The sequence below is a fragment of the Pterocles gutturalis genome, unplaced genomic scaffold, assembly GCF_000699245.1.
Source record: "Pterocles gutturalis isolate BGI_N339 unplaced genomic scaffold, ASM69924v1 scaffold46930, whole genome shotgun sequence".
NCBI classification, from domain to species: domain Eukaryota; kingdom Metazoa; phylum Chordata; class Aves; order Pterocliformes; family Pteroclidae; genus Pterocles; species Pterocles gutturalis.
The window spans coordinates 53,484-67,143 of record NW_010147659.1 but is presented as its reverse complement, the minus strand read 5'-3'; the positions used below and the strand labels follow the sequence as shown (position 1 = coordinate 67,143).

The 13,660-nt window shown below is 38.2% G+C and overlaps 1 protein-coding gene across 1 annotated transcript; it reads left to right on the top strand.

Annotated features, from left to right (window-relative positions):
- The first annotated feature begins 225 nt into the window (after positions 1 to 225).
- Positions 226 to 11,898, top strand: CCT2 (chaperonin containing TCP1, subunit 2 (beta)). Its single transcript, XM_010086112.1, has 16 exons — positions 226 to 292; positions 788 to 862; positions 1,344 to 1,409; positions 1,508 to 1,619; positions 2,469 to 2,545; positions 3,532 to 3,644; positions 4,194 to 4,396; positions 4,600 to 4,700; positions 4,787 to 4,914; positions 6,156 to 6,259; positions 8,025 to 8,144; positions 8,733 to 8,861; positions 8,949 to 9,052; positions 10,089 to 10,188; positions 10,827 to 10,968; positions 11,601 to 11,898. The coding sequence occupies exons 3-16, from the start codon at positions 1,407 to 1,409 to the stop codon at positions 11,629 to 11,631; spliced, it is 1,467 nt and encodes a 488-aa protein (XP_010084414.1). The 5' UTR covers positions 226 to 292; positions 788 to 862; positions 1,344 to 1,406; the 3' UTR covers positions 11,632 to 11,898.
- The last annotated feature ends 1,762 nt before the right edge of the window (positions 11,899 to 13,660 follow it).

Here is a 13,660-nt window from a genome sequence, read left to right as displayed (position 1 = left end):
CTCCCCTCCTCTCCTGGAAGAGCTGGAGTGGCATCTCCGAGGCCCCGAGCGTGAGGGGCCGCCTGTGCTGACCTGCTGAGAGCTGCCCTCGCGCGGCGTGGCGTTTCCTGCTGCTCCCGTTGGGTTTTTCTTGTCAAAGCGGTGAGGGAACAGACGCGAAAATCTTACCTGATCACGCAGCGAAGTAAAAAGTCACAGGACTCTTTTAAGAGGATTTATACATTTGCTCTCTTGGGATTTCACCCTGATTCATTTAAGGCCTTGAGTTCTTTGCAATTGTTAGTCTTTAAAGGCATATGTTCATTACTGCTGTAATTAATTTGCACGGAAATTAAAAAAAAAATTAGAGTTCAACACATATGAAAATATTAAAGACCCAGCATGCTCAGTAACTAGATTTTTTTAGGTTCTGATTGTACTTATCTGTAGGTTGTTTGGATCTGGTGGTTAGCCACGCAGAGCAGCAGCACAGACATTGCCGTGAAGTAAAGTGCTGGTAACGGCCCTTCAGGCTGGTAGATCTTACCAGAGCACGTGGTGTGCAGTTCCTCGGAGTAGATCGCAATCAGTCTTATAATTTCTTCACGTGATTACGAGACTGCAAGATAAATTCAGCTACTCTTTCCTAAAAAATCTATCTTGAATATACCTTTTATCAAAACCAAGTAACGTATAGAAATAAATAACAATGAAAACATTGTTTAGGTTGTTAGTGTCAGGGGTTTGTTTTTAAAATGCATTGTTTTGTTAAAGCTAAAGGAATATTCTTACATTAACTCCGTTTTAGGCATCCATTTCTCTTGCTCCTGTGAACATTTTCAAGGCAGGTGCAGATGAAGAAAAGGCAGAAACAGCTCGGTTGGTAAGTTTAATTCTTTGAGAAACTGGTAATATTTGCGGTAATTAAACTTTTTCCTTTCTGGTGTTAAAATGTACTTCCAGTTTATAGTGACGTGGAACTTTTATCTGCCTCTTACTGGTTCTTCTTATTGTGTGTTTGTGATCAGAAGGAAGGAGGAGTGTTGTTTATACATGTACTAGAGAAACTCCTCATACTTGTTCAAAAACTAAGTAACTGTATGATAGCTCAGAAGACTGGTGTTCATTGGAAGGCATTTCTTTTGGGTGTGAGACAGGCTTTTATGGTTTCTGTGAGAATTAAGTATATTTGATCTGGTTATCAAAATGTAGCAGTTAAGAAACTTGGACTCAGACTGCTTGAAGAAGTATGGCTGTGGCAAGGTTGGATTAAGATGTCCTCTTGGAAGTTAGGGGCTAGCATATAATTCTTGTGTTAAAGTAGAAATAAATAATTCTCTAATATATATTTGCTTTCATTTCAGTCATCCTTTGTTGGTGCCATTGCTATCGGTGACCTGGTCAAGAGTACTCTGGGGCCTAAAGGCATGGTAAGACAGCTGCAAGTTCTCAGTGGTCATACCTGTTAATTTAGTTTCAATAGTTACGGTTCGTTTTCAAGCAGTATTCTAAATCTTGCATCTTGTAGGACAAGATTCTTTTAAGTACTGGGAGAGATAGCTCGGTAACAGTGACCAATGATGGTGCAACCATCCTGAAAGCCATTGGAGTTGACAACCCAGCTGCCAAGGTCTTGGTTGGTGAGTATTTAACAGCTTGTCATTGTGATACTTGGCATGTCTTCATTTGTAACTTTATTATGTAGCTTTTACTTGTTCTTAGAAAAGTATTTTTCAAATAATGTAAAAAATTAAAGGGAGGGGGAGCAGAATTCCTGAAGTAAGGAGGCCAAGATGTTGCAAGAGTTGTGGAACTCTGTAAAAGTAAAATTGTATGCTGGTCTTGCAAAACTGTTCTGGTGTCTCCTTGTTTTCCTTCAACCCTGGTTTGTCCCAGGAGTCACACGGGACAAAAGGCAGCTGTGTGCCCCTCTTTTTTCACTGGGAAAATTTGGAAAATAAATCTGCTGGGGTACAGAGGTTCTCTCTGGTTCTCCCTGGTTTAAATCTCTTCTCACTTAATCAACATTGTGCTCTGGACAGAGTTTACCTTTGTGATCAGCTGTCATAGCGTGCCAGTGGTCCAGATCTAGTGACAAGCAGGACCTTGAACAATTCGGTGTCAACTTTCTTAATGATTTCGTGCTTGCTGGGCAGCAGTTCATGCAGCGTACTGGGATATTACATTCTCTGATCCTGTATGTATACTTTAGAGCTTCTGTCTGGCCCTACTTCCTTTTGATGGCCACCTTTAGGAATGGGGAGAGAGGGGAGTAGCTCTTGACCATCGCCAGGCTGGAACTGGTGTCTAGGTTGCAAATAAAGAGCAGTAATATGAAAAGGATGCTGAATTTGATTTGCTTCTCAGAAGAGTAAGATTCTTTTTTCTTCTCCAAACTAATGTGAGATAAAAATAATTGTATGTGAAGCTGGTACTAGTGAGCATGGTATTTTGAATCAAAACGTTAATACAGTGTTTTCCTTCTTTAGATATGTCAAAGGTTCAAGATGATGAAGTTGGTGATGGGACTACGTCTGTCACAGTATTGGCAGCTGAATTACTGAGGGTGACGTATTACAGTTTTTCAGATGTGTTTTTATTTGGTGATGTACTCCTGTGATATCAGTAGAGGATGTGTTATGAGGACGGCTCACAAAGTATAGCAATACCTGCTCTTTAGCCATGGAAATTCATAGGGGAAAAAAACCACTTTGGTATTATGTCGTCAGGTTTTTTTTCCCTTTAGATGACATTCCTTATTTTATTATTTATAAATTCGTAAGTATTTAGTACATTTTAGAAAATTACCTTATTTCATTAGGCAAGTGAAACACAGAAGTATCACTCTCACAGGTCACTTCCTGGATGTTGCACTGGGCAGCATGCAGCATTGCTTAGTTGTGAGGTTAAGTCCTCTGAAATCCTTTTCCATAACATTAACGAGGAAAAAAACCCGCACGTTAAATTCTCTTGTTGTGTGCGCAAGACCTGAATTCATATTATTCCTTTAAACTGTGCATACGGAGTTTACACTGACAAACTAAATCTGAAATTACTGTGAAAGAGACTTCAGAAGTGAGGAACTCTTGTTAGCAGAGCTGTGCCAGTAAATCTGATCATCTCTGATCCAGGAACTGGGATCAAGAGCATCTGAGAAATGATCCATCAGCTTGCCAAGTTCCTTGCAAAAAGGGAGTTTGAAGGTGTTTTTTTCCCAGCTATACTTAGTTGCAGCTATAAGTGCACAGGTAACTGATCTCAAACATGAAGCGAAAGATGGCTATTTTGAAGTATGTGTCTGCTTGCTATTGGTATTGGAGTTAGGATTTTTTTTTTTTTACATTAATCAAAATTTCTTGAGAATATTCCAAGGGCAGATCATATTTACTTAGATTGGAAGAATGCCTACCAGTAGGGTGACTTTTGTTTTGTTGTTCTAGCTCTCTGGCTCTTACTGCTATTCTGAATTTTCTGATTACTTGGAAGTGTCTTTCCTAGTTGGTACAAATGTACCTTGGGGGAAAAAGCTAATTATCAATTTCATTTAAATAGGAGGCAGAATTACTGATTTCAAAGAAGATTCATCCTCAGACCATCATTGCAGGCTGGAGAGCAGCCACAAAAGCTTCAAGGGAGGCACTTTTGAAAGCAGCTGTCGATCATGGGTTAGTAATGTACATTTGCTGTAACTCTATAAACCAGCCAAGTTTAAAACATCAGTGAGAATTATATACCACTGGGAAATTCTTTGCTCTCTTTTATGTAGTGTAAAGGCTGAATTTATTAATTTTGACAGATAAGAAAAAAAATACTTTTATTTTAGATGAACTACAGAAGCTTTGTGAAATTATTTAAAATTACTTATGATGTGTGGAAACAAAATACGAGCAATAATTTGCTCCCTAGAACAAAAATCTGAGCTGTTACTTCAGATTTCAAACTCTGATTTTAAATGTGACTGTTTTCTTTACCCAATACTTTGAGAACACAGGCTTTCTAAAGCTGAATGCAAAGGTCATCCTGATTGAACTTGTATTTCAGATAGAAGGCTGTAATCTGGGATGCTGGAGGGATTCTGTGTCGCATTCCTCAAAATGGAACATATGGTGCACATAAATACAGGCTAAAAGAAGCGGGGAGAATCTCTCGGAGGGGGGTTAATGATAGTTAAGGCTTTCAGACTTTTCACTTTAATTGTACTGACTTTATTTTAGTGATGATGAAGTGAAGTTCCGTGAAGACTTGATGAACATTGCGGGAACAACTCTTTCGTCAAAATTACTTACTCATCATAAAGATCACTTTGTCAAACTAGCTGTAGAAGCTGTTCTTAGGTTGAAAGGCTCTGGCAATTTGGAGGCTATCCATATCATCAAGAAACTTGGTGGAAGTTTGGCTGATTCCTACTTAGATGAAGGTGAGTCCTTGTATGTTGGCTGTTAAGTGCACTTGAGAAATGAAGCTGTTAAAAGTTATACATCTACATGCAAATTTGTTCTGGGAAAGATTGCTATGTTGTTATTAAATTGAATAATGAATGTAAGGGGCGTTTGTAATAATGTAAATGGATCATTCTCCTTTTTTATTATGAAGTCTTAGAAGACCTTTCTGTTACTATAGGCTTTTTACTTGACAAGAAGATTGGTGTAAATCAGCCAAAAAGAATTGAAAATGCAAAGATTCTTATTGCAAATACTGGTATGGATACAGACAAGATTAAGGTATGTGACAGAACTACTGCTGTGAAATGGTGGTGTTGTAAATGGAATTCCTTTTTAGACTGAACTCTTTGTTTTCTTTGATATAGATTTTTGGCTCTCGTGTTAGAGTGGATTCTACGGCAAAGGTAGCAGAAATAGAACAGGCAGAAAAAGAAAAAATGAAGGAGAAGGTAGAGCGTATTCTTAAGCATGGAATAAACTGCTTTATTAACAGGTATGTATTTTCTGGGAAAAGGGGTAGAGCTTATAATGCAGTTAGAAAGTAGCAAGATTTTAACATTCTGAGTGTGAAGAACGTTATTTAGGTTTGCATCTGTAAAATTAGATTATCCTACCGAATGCTTAATTTATTCACTCCCATGAGGCCACTGTTTTTTTCTGTGCTTCTCTTTGTGCACCATGTCCCCCTCCCCCATTTTTTTTTTTTAATTTTAAAGAGGAAGAAGCGATGTTGCTTAATTAGGCATCTGTGTTTCAGTCCAGTTGAAGCAGTGTCACTATGCTTTTTTACTAACAGAATAATTTAGTTATGAATACCAGCAACATTGTCCATACCCATATTCCCCCTTTTGGGGAAATTGGTGCTGAAAGAGTCTGTGCGGGTGAATGCGTTTAGTTCAGATTGAACCAGCTGTGTTTTTCCTGCATTAAAATGCTGGTGCTAGAGCACTGTTCCAGTTTCAAGAGTGTTTGAAAAGCCTCTGTGCTCCCTGTTGTGAGCCTTTTATACACATCTTTGAAAGTATGAAAGGTAACTGTTTTAGTTTTAAGAGATGTCACAATCTAAGTTACTTCTTTTTGTTAGTGCACTTCTCTCTTAAACTGCTGAATCTCTACAATGCTCAATCTCTAGTTTGGAAGGGAAAAATAATTTGGCATAACACTCCTGAGTGGTTGTTGACCATTCAGCTTTAGATGACCACTTTGTTCTAAAGAGAGCGGGACACATGTTAGTAAGGGAGCATGTACTCTTCTCTGTGGTCTGCTATTTGTATATGTTAACAAGACTGGCCATTTAGTGTTACCATAGAGTTGTATACTGTTTGTATTTTGTATTGGTGAAGGAATTAAAAGCGTTACTTCACATGTTGCTCTAGTGAACTGTGCTAGAACGGGCAGTTAGGTGCCCAGCAGGCACTTAGGATCAAAGGATTTGGAATTTAAAGCATATGGGTCCCTGTGCTTAGTGTGATAGTGTGTCTTCAGGGGAAGGGTATTTCAAAGAGCTGTAATAGTTTGGATTTTTTTATTGTTTTTTAGCTTTGTGTGTTTTCCTGTCACTGCATTTGCTTTTGTGCAGTTTAACATTCTGTGTGTGACACATATTGATTGCTTCCGTAGCTTTCATAAAGCTGTTGCTTATCCATGCTACTGAGAATTGTGTGTCCTTTGTTACTCTGGTAAAAAGGTTTGTTCTGTGTGTAAGGGGAGGATGTGTCTGTGTTTTAATTGTAGACAGTTGATCTACAACTACCCTGAACAGCTCTTCGGAGCTGCTGGTGTCATGGCTATTGAACATGCAGACTTTGCTGGTGTAGAACGTCTGGCTCTTGTTACAGGTGTGTAGAGTACCTTGTCATATGAAACTTGGAGGGTCACAGTATTTGTTTGATCTTTAGTAAATGTTCATGCTCTAGCACCTAGTTTGTACTTTTTACTGTTAAGCAGATCTGTGAATGTGAAAAGTATTCCAAATAAGTTTTATTTTACGGAACTTAAGTACAAGTGCATATGGAGGACCCTACGAAATTGGTCATAAGTAATTTTGAAATTACTTTGTTGATTTATCAACTACTATATAACTGTCACTATTTTTTCAGAAGGAAGTAACTCAGTTTCTATCTTAAGTATGTTATACTACACATGTGAGCTATGTATTTTGATTGTGAATCCTCCCTGCATAATGATTTAAACAGGCTTTTTTTTTCCTCTAGCAACTGAAAAAAAGGATCATAATGCTAACTCTGGAATATAATTTATCCAGTTAGTGCCAGTTAGTAATTTTCTTTCCTATTCAAAAAATATTTTCAGTTAAGTCTCTGCTTGATAAACTTTGTTTTCTAGGGAGAAGATGAAACTTAGCAATAGAAAGAATAAAGTGGTAAATTATAAAACAGGTTAATTAATACCATCTTGTTATAGGTGGATGTTGTTTGATTGTAATAATAGAGAAGACTAAGAAGTCATCCTTTGTTAAAAGTGTGGCCCTGTGTCACTGACTTGAGTTGGACCTCAAACGACATGAACAACCTGGATATTTTTAGCAGTGGTCAGTGTAAATGTGACTAATGAAAATGAAACATCTGGAATGCTACAGATGATTCTTATTGCCAAAGTTAGTGGCAGTTAACTGGAACATCATAAAAAATTGATTATGAAAGTGATCAAGAGAATGGATAACTTGCTGTGCAGGGAGAAGGAAAAAGATACTGACTGACTTGTTTAGCTTAGCAAAACTGAAGTAGCAGTTGTGTGTAACTGTCTGTAGGCATGTTGACACCAGCAAGTGCTTGCTTTCAAATAAAATTTTTTAGGCAGAGGAAGTGGACCATATCAGACCATGCTGGATCAAATAGTATAGCTGAAAAAAAAATAGACAAGCTTTTAGTAAGCACAGACTCTCTACTATAAATCTTGTTTTGCCTTTTACTGCCACAACTACAGCAGTGCTGCAAGCTAAAATGGAATAACTGAGCATACATTGGGAGTGAACGCATGTAAATGGTTTTCTAAGGCGAAGAGCAAAGTACTAGAACAATATTCCATTCAGAGACATTTTGGTCTTTGTAACATCTGTTTCGTTTACAATATGCAAGTTTACGAATGGTGAACTATATCACTGCTGCGACATGGCACAAGACTCATGATTCAGGAGAGTGGTGGCCAGTGGTTCTCAGCCACTGTCAGGCAAAATGAATGCTGGCACAAGCTTAAAAACATAACAAACTTGATTTAGTGTTTTGTAAATACTTCATCAGTAAATACTACTAAAACTTTAAACAGATTGCCATTTTATTACTGGCAAATGTCAACATTTGGTCTCTAATCCAGACAGAACTCAAAAGTATTACAGCTGTTGTAGTTCTTGTGATATGAAACAAAATATTGGTGTTGTAAGAACCTGTCAACATCAATAGAAGGCTTCTGGTGCCATATGTAGATATTGGAAAAATTTGACTGATCAGTATAGGTAATTTAATTTTATTTTTGGGCAATTATAAAGATTTTTTTAATCTTCCCCACTCCCCACCCCTCCTGGTTAGACCTTGCCTCAATGGATGCTTTCATTGTCAGCTCTTTGACTTTTGTATGGTCTTTATGTAGGTGGTGAAATTGCATCAACCTTTGATCACCCTGAGCTAGTAAAACTAGGAAGCTGCAAGCTTATTGAAGAAGTCATGATTGGAGAAGATAAACTCATTCATTTCTCTGGAGTGGCAATGGGTAAGTGTTTTACCGCTAATGGCATGTTGTAACTTTTGTGTTAACCCTCTGCTAACACTGTTCAGTTGCCAGGATGGCGTAGGTATTTTGTAATGATTCATGTAACCATTTTTAGTAAAGCCTTGCTCTTCAGTAAAAATCCTGCAAAGATGTATGTTCGTGGATGAAATTGTTTATCTACATAATATTAAACATATGCATAAATACTTGTAAGGATGGGAACCAAAATTTTTGCTTTGGGAGGTTAAATTCACAAGAAGAGTAGCAATCTGTCGTATTGCAAGAACTTGAGAGCTTGTTCTAGTAAATGGCAATACTGTAAGTTTTTGAGGGGTTGTTTTGAGATAACATTAATTTTCTATTAAATAAGGTGTTGTGGAACAGTTCATTGGTAAAAGCAGTAGCTTAGTGTACATCGTTTCAGTCTGCCTGTGAAACGTCATCATGCTTTCTTTTGTCTCCAAAACTGATCTGTGTAAAACTTGACTGTAGTGGTAGCAAAACCATTACAAATGCTTTGTAGTAGCCTCTTCTTGTTGTTTTTTTTTTTTTTTTTTTTTTTTAATCTTTCACATTTGTACTTTTTAGGTGAAGCTTGCACCATAGTTTTGCGTGGAGCAACACAGCAGATTCTAGATGAAGCAGAGAGATCTTTGCATGATGCTCTCTGTGTCCTTGCCCAGACTGTGAAGGATACTAGAACTGTGTACGGTGGAGGCGAGTATTAGATCCTTTGTACATGATACACATTTTGTATTACTGTTCAAGGCAGATATAAAACATTTGTGTGTCTTGAATTAATAGGTTGTTCAGAGATGCTGATGGCCAACGCTGTTACAGAACTTGCCATCAGAACACCTGGTAAAGAGTCTGTTGCAATGGAGTCCTTTGCTAAGGCTTTACGAATGGTAAGATTGTTTGGTCGGATTGCTGGATTAGTAGACATAAAATATCACTAAGCTTACTAACTTCTGATGTCAGATAGTTGCTTCTCTTGCAAAGTTTTGGTTTTCTAAAAGTAAAAAAGTGAAATGTAGCAACACATCTTAGATGAACAAAGGGGGAGGTTACTGTTTTTGTTCTTAGAAAAAAAGTATTGGTGTTTTAATAGTCTGCATGTTATAGAATTCTGAATGTTGATATGCTAGCCCTCTCATTGGTTCTTGCTCCTCTTATCTGCAAGGTTAAAAGTGGAGCAGAAATAGCACATAAAAATCTCAGCTGATTCAGTTGACAACTGATTTAGAAAAGAGCAACCCCTCTGTTCTATTGATACTCTAGTGCTTTTGTTTGTACTCGTGCTCTAGTACTATCTAGAAGTTTCTAGACTTGGGTTGGAGATTGCATCTTAGTAGGAAATAAAAGTATCACAAGAAATGTTTGTAGAGTATTACTGTGCTATCAGACTCGATTTGAGAAAAATTGCCTTCCTGTAATTTAAATTAGGGATAACCTTTCTTAGGAAATTAAAGACCATAGGAAAAGATTTCTCCCAAGAAAATGAAATTAAAGAGCATGGTAAGACTCAGCATTACCTCTTCAGTCAGCATGTGCAATTTGCACTACTGTCACCTAAACAGTGAACAGAATGATCTGGTGGTTAATGCTTTCCAGCAAGCTTATGTTCTTACAATGAAGTAATTTCTCCAGTTGTAGTCTGAAATTACAAGAAAGAGACAGATTTTTTCCTATCCATGTAAAATACTGTGTCAGATCTGCTAACATGCTTTTATCTTCCCAGCTGCTCTCTTAACAAGGTCTTAAACAAAATCCTTGGAAAGATAGGTTTCTATCTTCTGATCACTGTAACAGATCATCTGCAATGTTTTTGAAGCTTCCTTTTCTTGAAATTAAATAGTAAACTAGCAATATCAAAGTATGTTTCATGTTTACTAGAGATCAATCCCTGCGTTAATTAAAACCAACCTGTGTTTGTCCCCTTAGATCCCAACAATAATAGCTGATAATGCTGGCTATGACAGTGCAGATTTGGTTGCTCAGCTCAGAGCTGCTCATAGTGAAGGGAAGACTACTTACGGACTTGGTAAGGGACTTGATGTTACTTCTGTTGCTGAATTTGCTGTTTAGGAGGGGGATTGTTTGTCACTGATAGATTCAGCTGGAAAGACTGAGTGTGTTGATTTCTGTTTGCTTTGCATAGAATGTAGGTGTACAATGTTACATTCCTTTACCATTCTACCAGGCTTTTCACAATAGAGTGAAAATCTTTGTTTTTGAAGGGGATGGTTTCCACCGGTAAAACCACTTTCCTTACATTCATGGAGTTTAATTATATGAAGCTTAAAAAGAAAGGCATTGATTTAAACAAAAACCTAACACAACCAAGCACCTCCCCCCCGCCCCCCCCAAAAATAACCTTAAAAAAAGTTGTGGAGAAGAATTCTGAAGTCTGTATACCTAAGGAAATAGCGCCAAGAGTCCTGTTGGAATCTTGTCTCTTCTTCCCAGTGTATAAAGTTTTTGTCATTAATTTTTTTGTATATACTTGCAACACGCTGGGCTTAAATCAAGAGCCTTGAAGTGAAAGACTTTATTTAATATTTCCCTTACTGTCAGTATGGGTCATTTGAGCAGGTAAGTTACCATAATGTCAGCTACTTGTAATTAAAAAAAAAAAAAAGTTAAAAATAAAGGAATCTCTTAATGTATCTCTTCTTCCAGATATGAAAGAGGGTATTATTGGAGACATGGCAGTCTTGGGAGTAACGGAAAGTTTCCAAGTCAAGAGACAGGTTCTGCTGAGTGCAGCTGAAGCAGCAGAAATGATTCTTCGTGTAGATGACATCATTAAAGCAGCACCAAGGTATGATTGGAGTAGCTGCATTGGTCAGTTACAGTGGTAAAGAGTAACCCTTCTGTGTAAGAGTAACTATGCAGAAAAGTCTTGTTCTATAAGTATTTCATTTGAAATGAAAACTGACATGCTAACATTACTGTTATGTGAATTTTTTTTTTTTTTTTGCATTGGGGGTATGAACAGGCCCATCAGTGCGCTTAAATTAGTGTGCATGAGCAATACCTGGTTAATCTTGGGTCACCAGCTACTCATGTGCCATATGTAGTACTAACACATCGGCAAAGTGGCTGACCAAAATGTAAGGGATCATGCTGCTTTTTTTTCTTTGGCAAGAATTGTAGTTAAATGCACAGCTGCTTCTCAAGCAGAATCTGTAACTGAAACAAAAACACATTTGTTGAAAAGTTTGGGAAGAAATTCAACTTGTAGGCGGGTTATCCCAAGTTTGCACTGTGATTTATGGGTCTTTACTGTGGTCAAAGGTGGTGTGTTAGCTTTGAGGTGACAGTGCCATTTGTGCTGTGAGAAGCGAGCACTGAACACAAAATATCAACTAAAAACTAAATACAAAGGTGGGTGGGGAGGCTGGTGGACATCAGCTTGGGGAGGAATTTTAAGATTTTTCTTTTTCTCCCCAGAAAACGTGTGCCAGACCATCGCCCATGTTAAATTTTCTTCAGTACTTGAGGATGTGTGGACCAGATCTCACCTAGTAATTTTTTTTAATGATCTAGTTTTCGTGAGGTTTATGGAACAGAAGCTTGAGATGAGCATCTCCATCCATGGCATGAAATAACTGTCTTCAGTTGGTTTTAAGTTATTTCAGTTTATATGTGTTGTGGGGAAGATACACTTTCAAGTAAAACAGGGGTTTTATACAACCCTATTCCTTCTGTTTCACTCCAGGTTCCACTTAAAATACACAGAAATAAATAAATTTAAAAAAAATAAAATTCATCAAAGTTGTATTTGTCTTTGTGTAGAACCAAGAAGGACAGTTTCATTAGAAGAGCTGTGGTGCATATCCTCAGTCCTCAGATACTTCAGACAGTGACCAGGTGGTCAGCACGAAGGCTATCTCCTCAAGCCTTCATAGCTTGCTGGTTTGGTTGACCTGCTGTGTTCAGTGTGAGCGGTTTATTCCAGTCCTGGCTGTGTAGGGTTTGAGCGGGGATCCTAGAAACCGGCGCTGAAGTTTGAATGTTATCTTTTTCTAGTGATACTGGAGTATTACTTATTTTTTGATTATGAAAGGAAAAGAAAAAGCTGAAGATGAACCTTGGTCAATGCCCAGAACTACAACTTAAAGGATTTTACAGCTTTTTACATCACAAATTTTATGTAAGCAGGAGTTCTGCTGAGGGGCGGTAAGAGGAAGATGCGGTTTGGCAGAGGTACCAACATGCTGGACCAAACAGCCTGTGTGTTTGACTATAAGGTACTGGACTCGGGCTGGCTTTACACTGACTGTTACAATAGAGAGCAGTTACTGGAAAATGTGCCAGGCTGCATTGCGTTCCCTTTTTTCTTCCCCCCTTTCATGTCTATTATGGGCTACCTCTTTCCTACTCCAGTAGTTGCTCCAAAGGCAATGTGGTTCTTAATTGAACTAGTTTATGTTCAGGTCGTAATGAAGTCCATGATGCAGCAAGCAGAGGAAGGCAGAGATGTGGGAGCCCATCAAGAGGTGCCAGCTGGGGGTTGTGACCCTTCCGGCCCTTGCAAGGATAATGTGGTGCCTTGGCAAACACCAGGAGAAGTCTGCCAAAGCAGGAAGATTTGATTGGAAATCAAGAAAGTATCTGTGCAAACATTTTTATCCCTTAGGTTTCCTGAAAGGAAGAGAATCTGCTTACAGAACAAATCTCAAAAAAGACTCTCTTCAGATCTCCAAAAGTGACAATACTGCGTAGAGAGAGCTGTGTTAAATGCAAACCATTGACAACCGGCTGAAAGCACCTTCTTCCCCACCCCTTCAGATAAATAATGCACCATGTCAGTTCCATTGGAAATAAAACATTGAACTTGGATGTTAGAAAAGCCCCAAACTCTTGACCTGTTGAATAATTTTGTTTTGTAGGAAGAACTGGTGTGTTGGAACAAAGTTAAAGAATTTGCAAAGAGAGAATTCAGTTAATTACAAAGAGGGATGGTTTAACTGTGAGATGCTAGTACACTTTATTTCATTTAATGAATAGTAAGCACACTACATAGGTGCCAGCCAGATCCAAATCCAGACTTCATTTAACAAGACAGCAAGTGCTAGCAGAGTCTATATATTTCCAGATAATTTTTCAAGCATGTAAGTGACATTAAGCAGTCACGAACTGGCATTGACTCAAACCTTTTCTGGGAAGTCAGCTGTCACTTCTGCAGGCTGTGCTGGTGAGAGTTCCACTGACAAGTGAGGCAGAGAGGGAAGTCGCTGCTCTGCACCACCAAGGGCTCCCCGCCCTTTTAAAAAAAGCTGTCTTTTTCCAAACTCGATGGTCTGGGCTATGGAATCAAAAGCTAAAAATGTAGTTTTGAGACAGATTTATTTTCTGTGTTACATAATTAAAGCAAAACATACTTTAAAAAAAAATGAGTTCAGTATGTTTCCAAGGGGATCAGAACCAGTCTGAGTTGCAAGCTGGAGAAACACTTGGCTGAAGTCAACTGAGTAAAGTTCACCTCAGCTTCAACTTCTATGCAAACC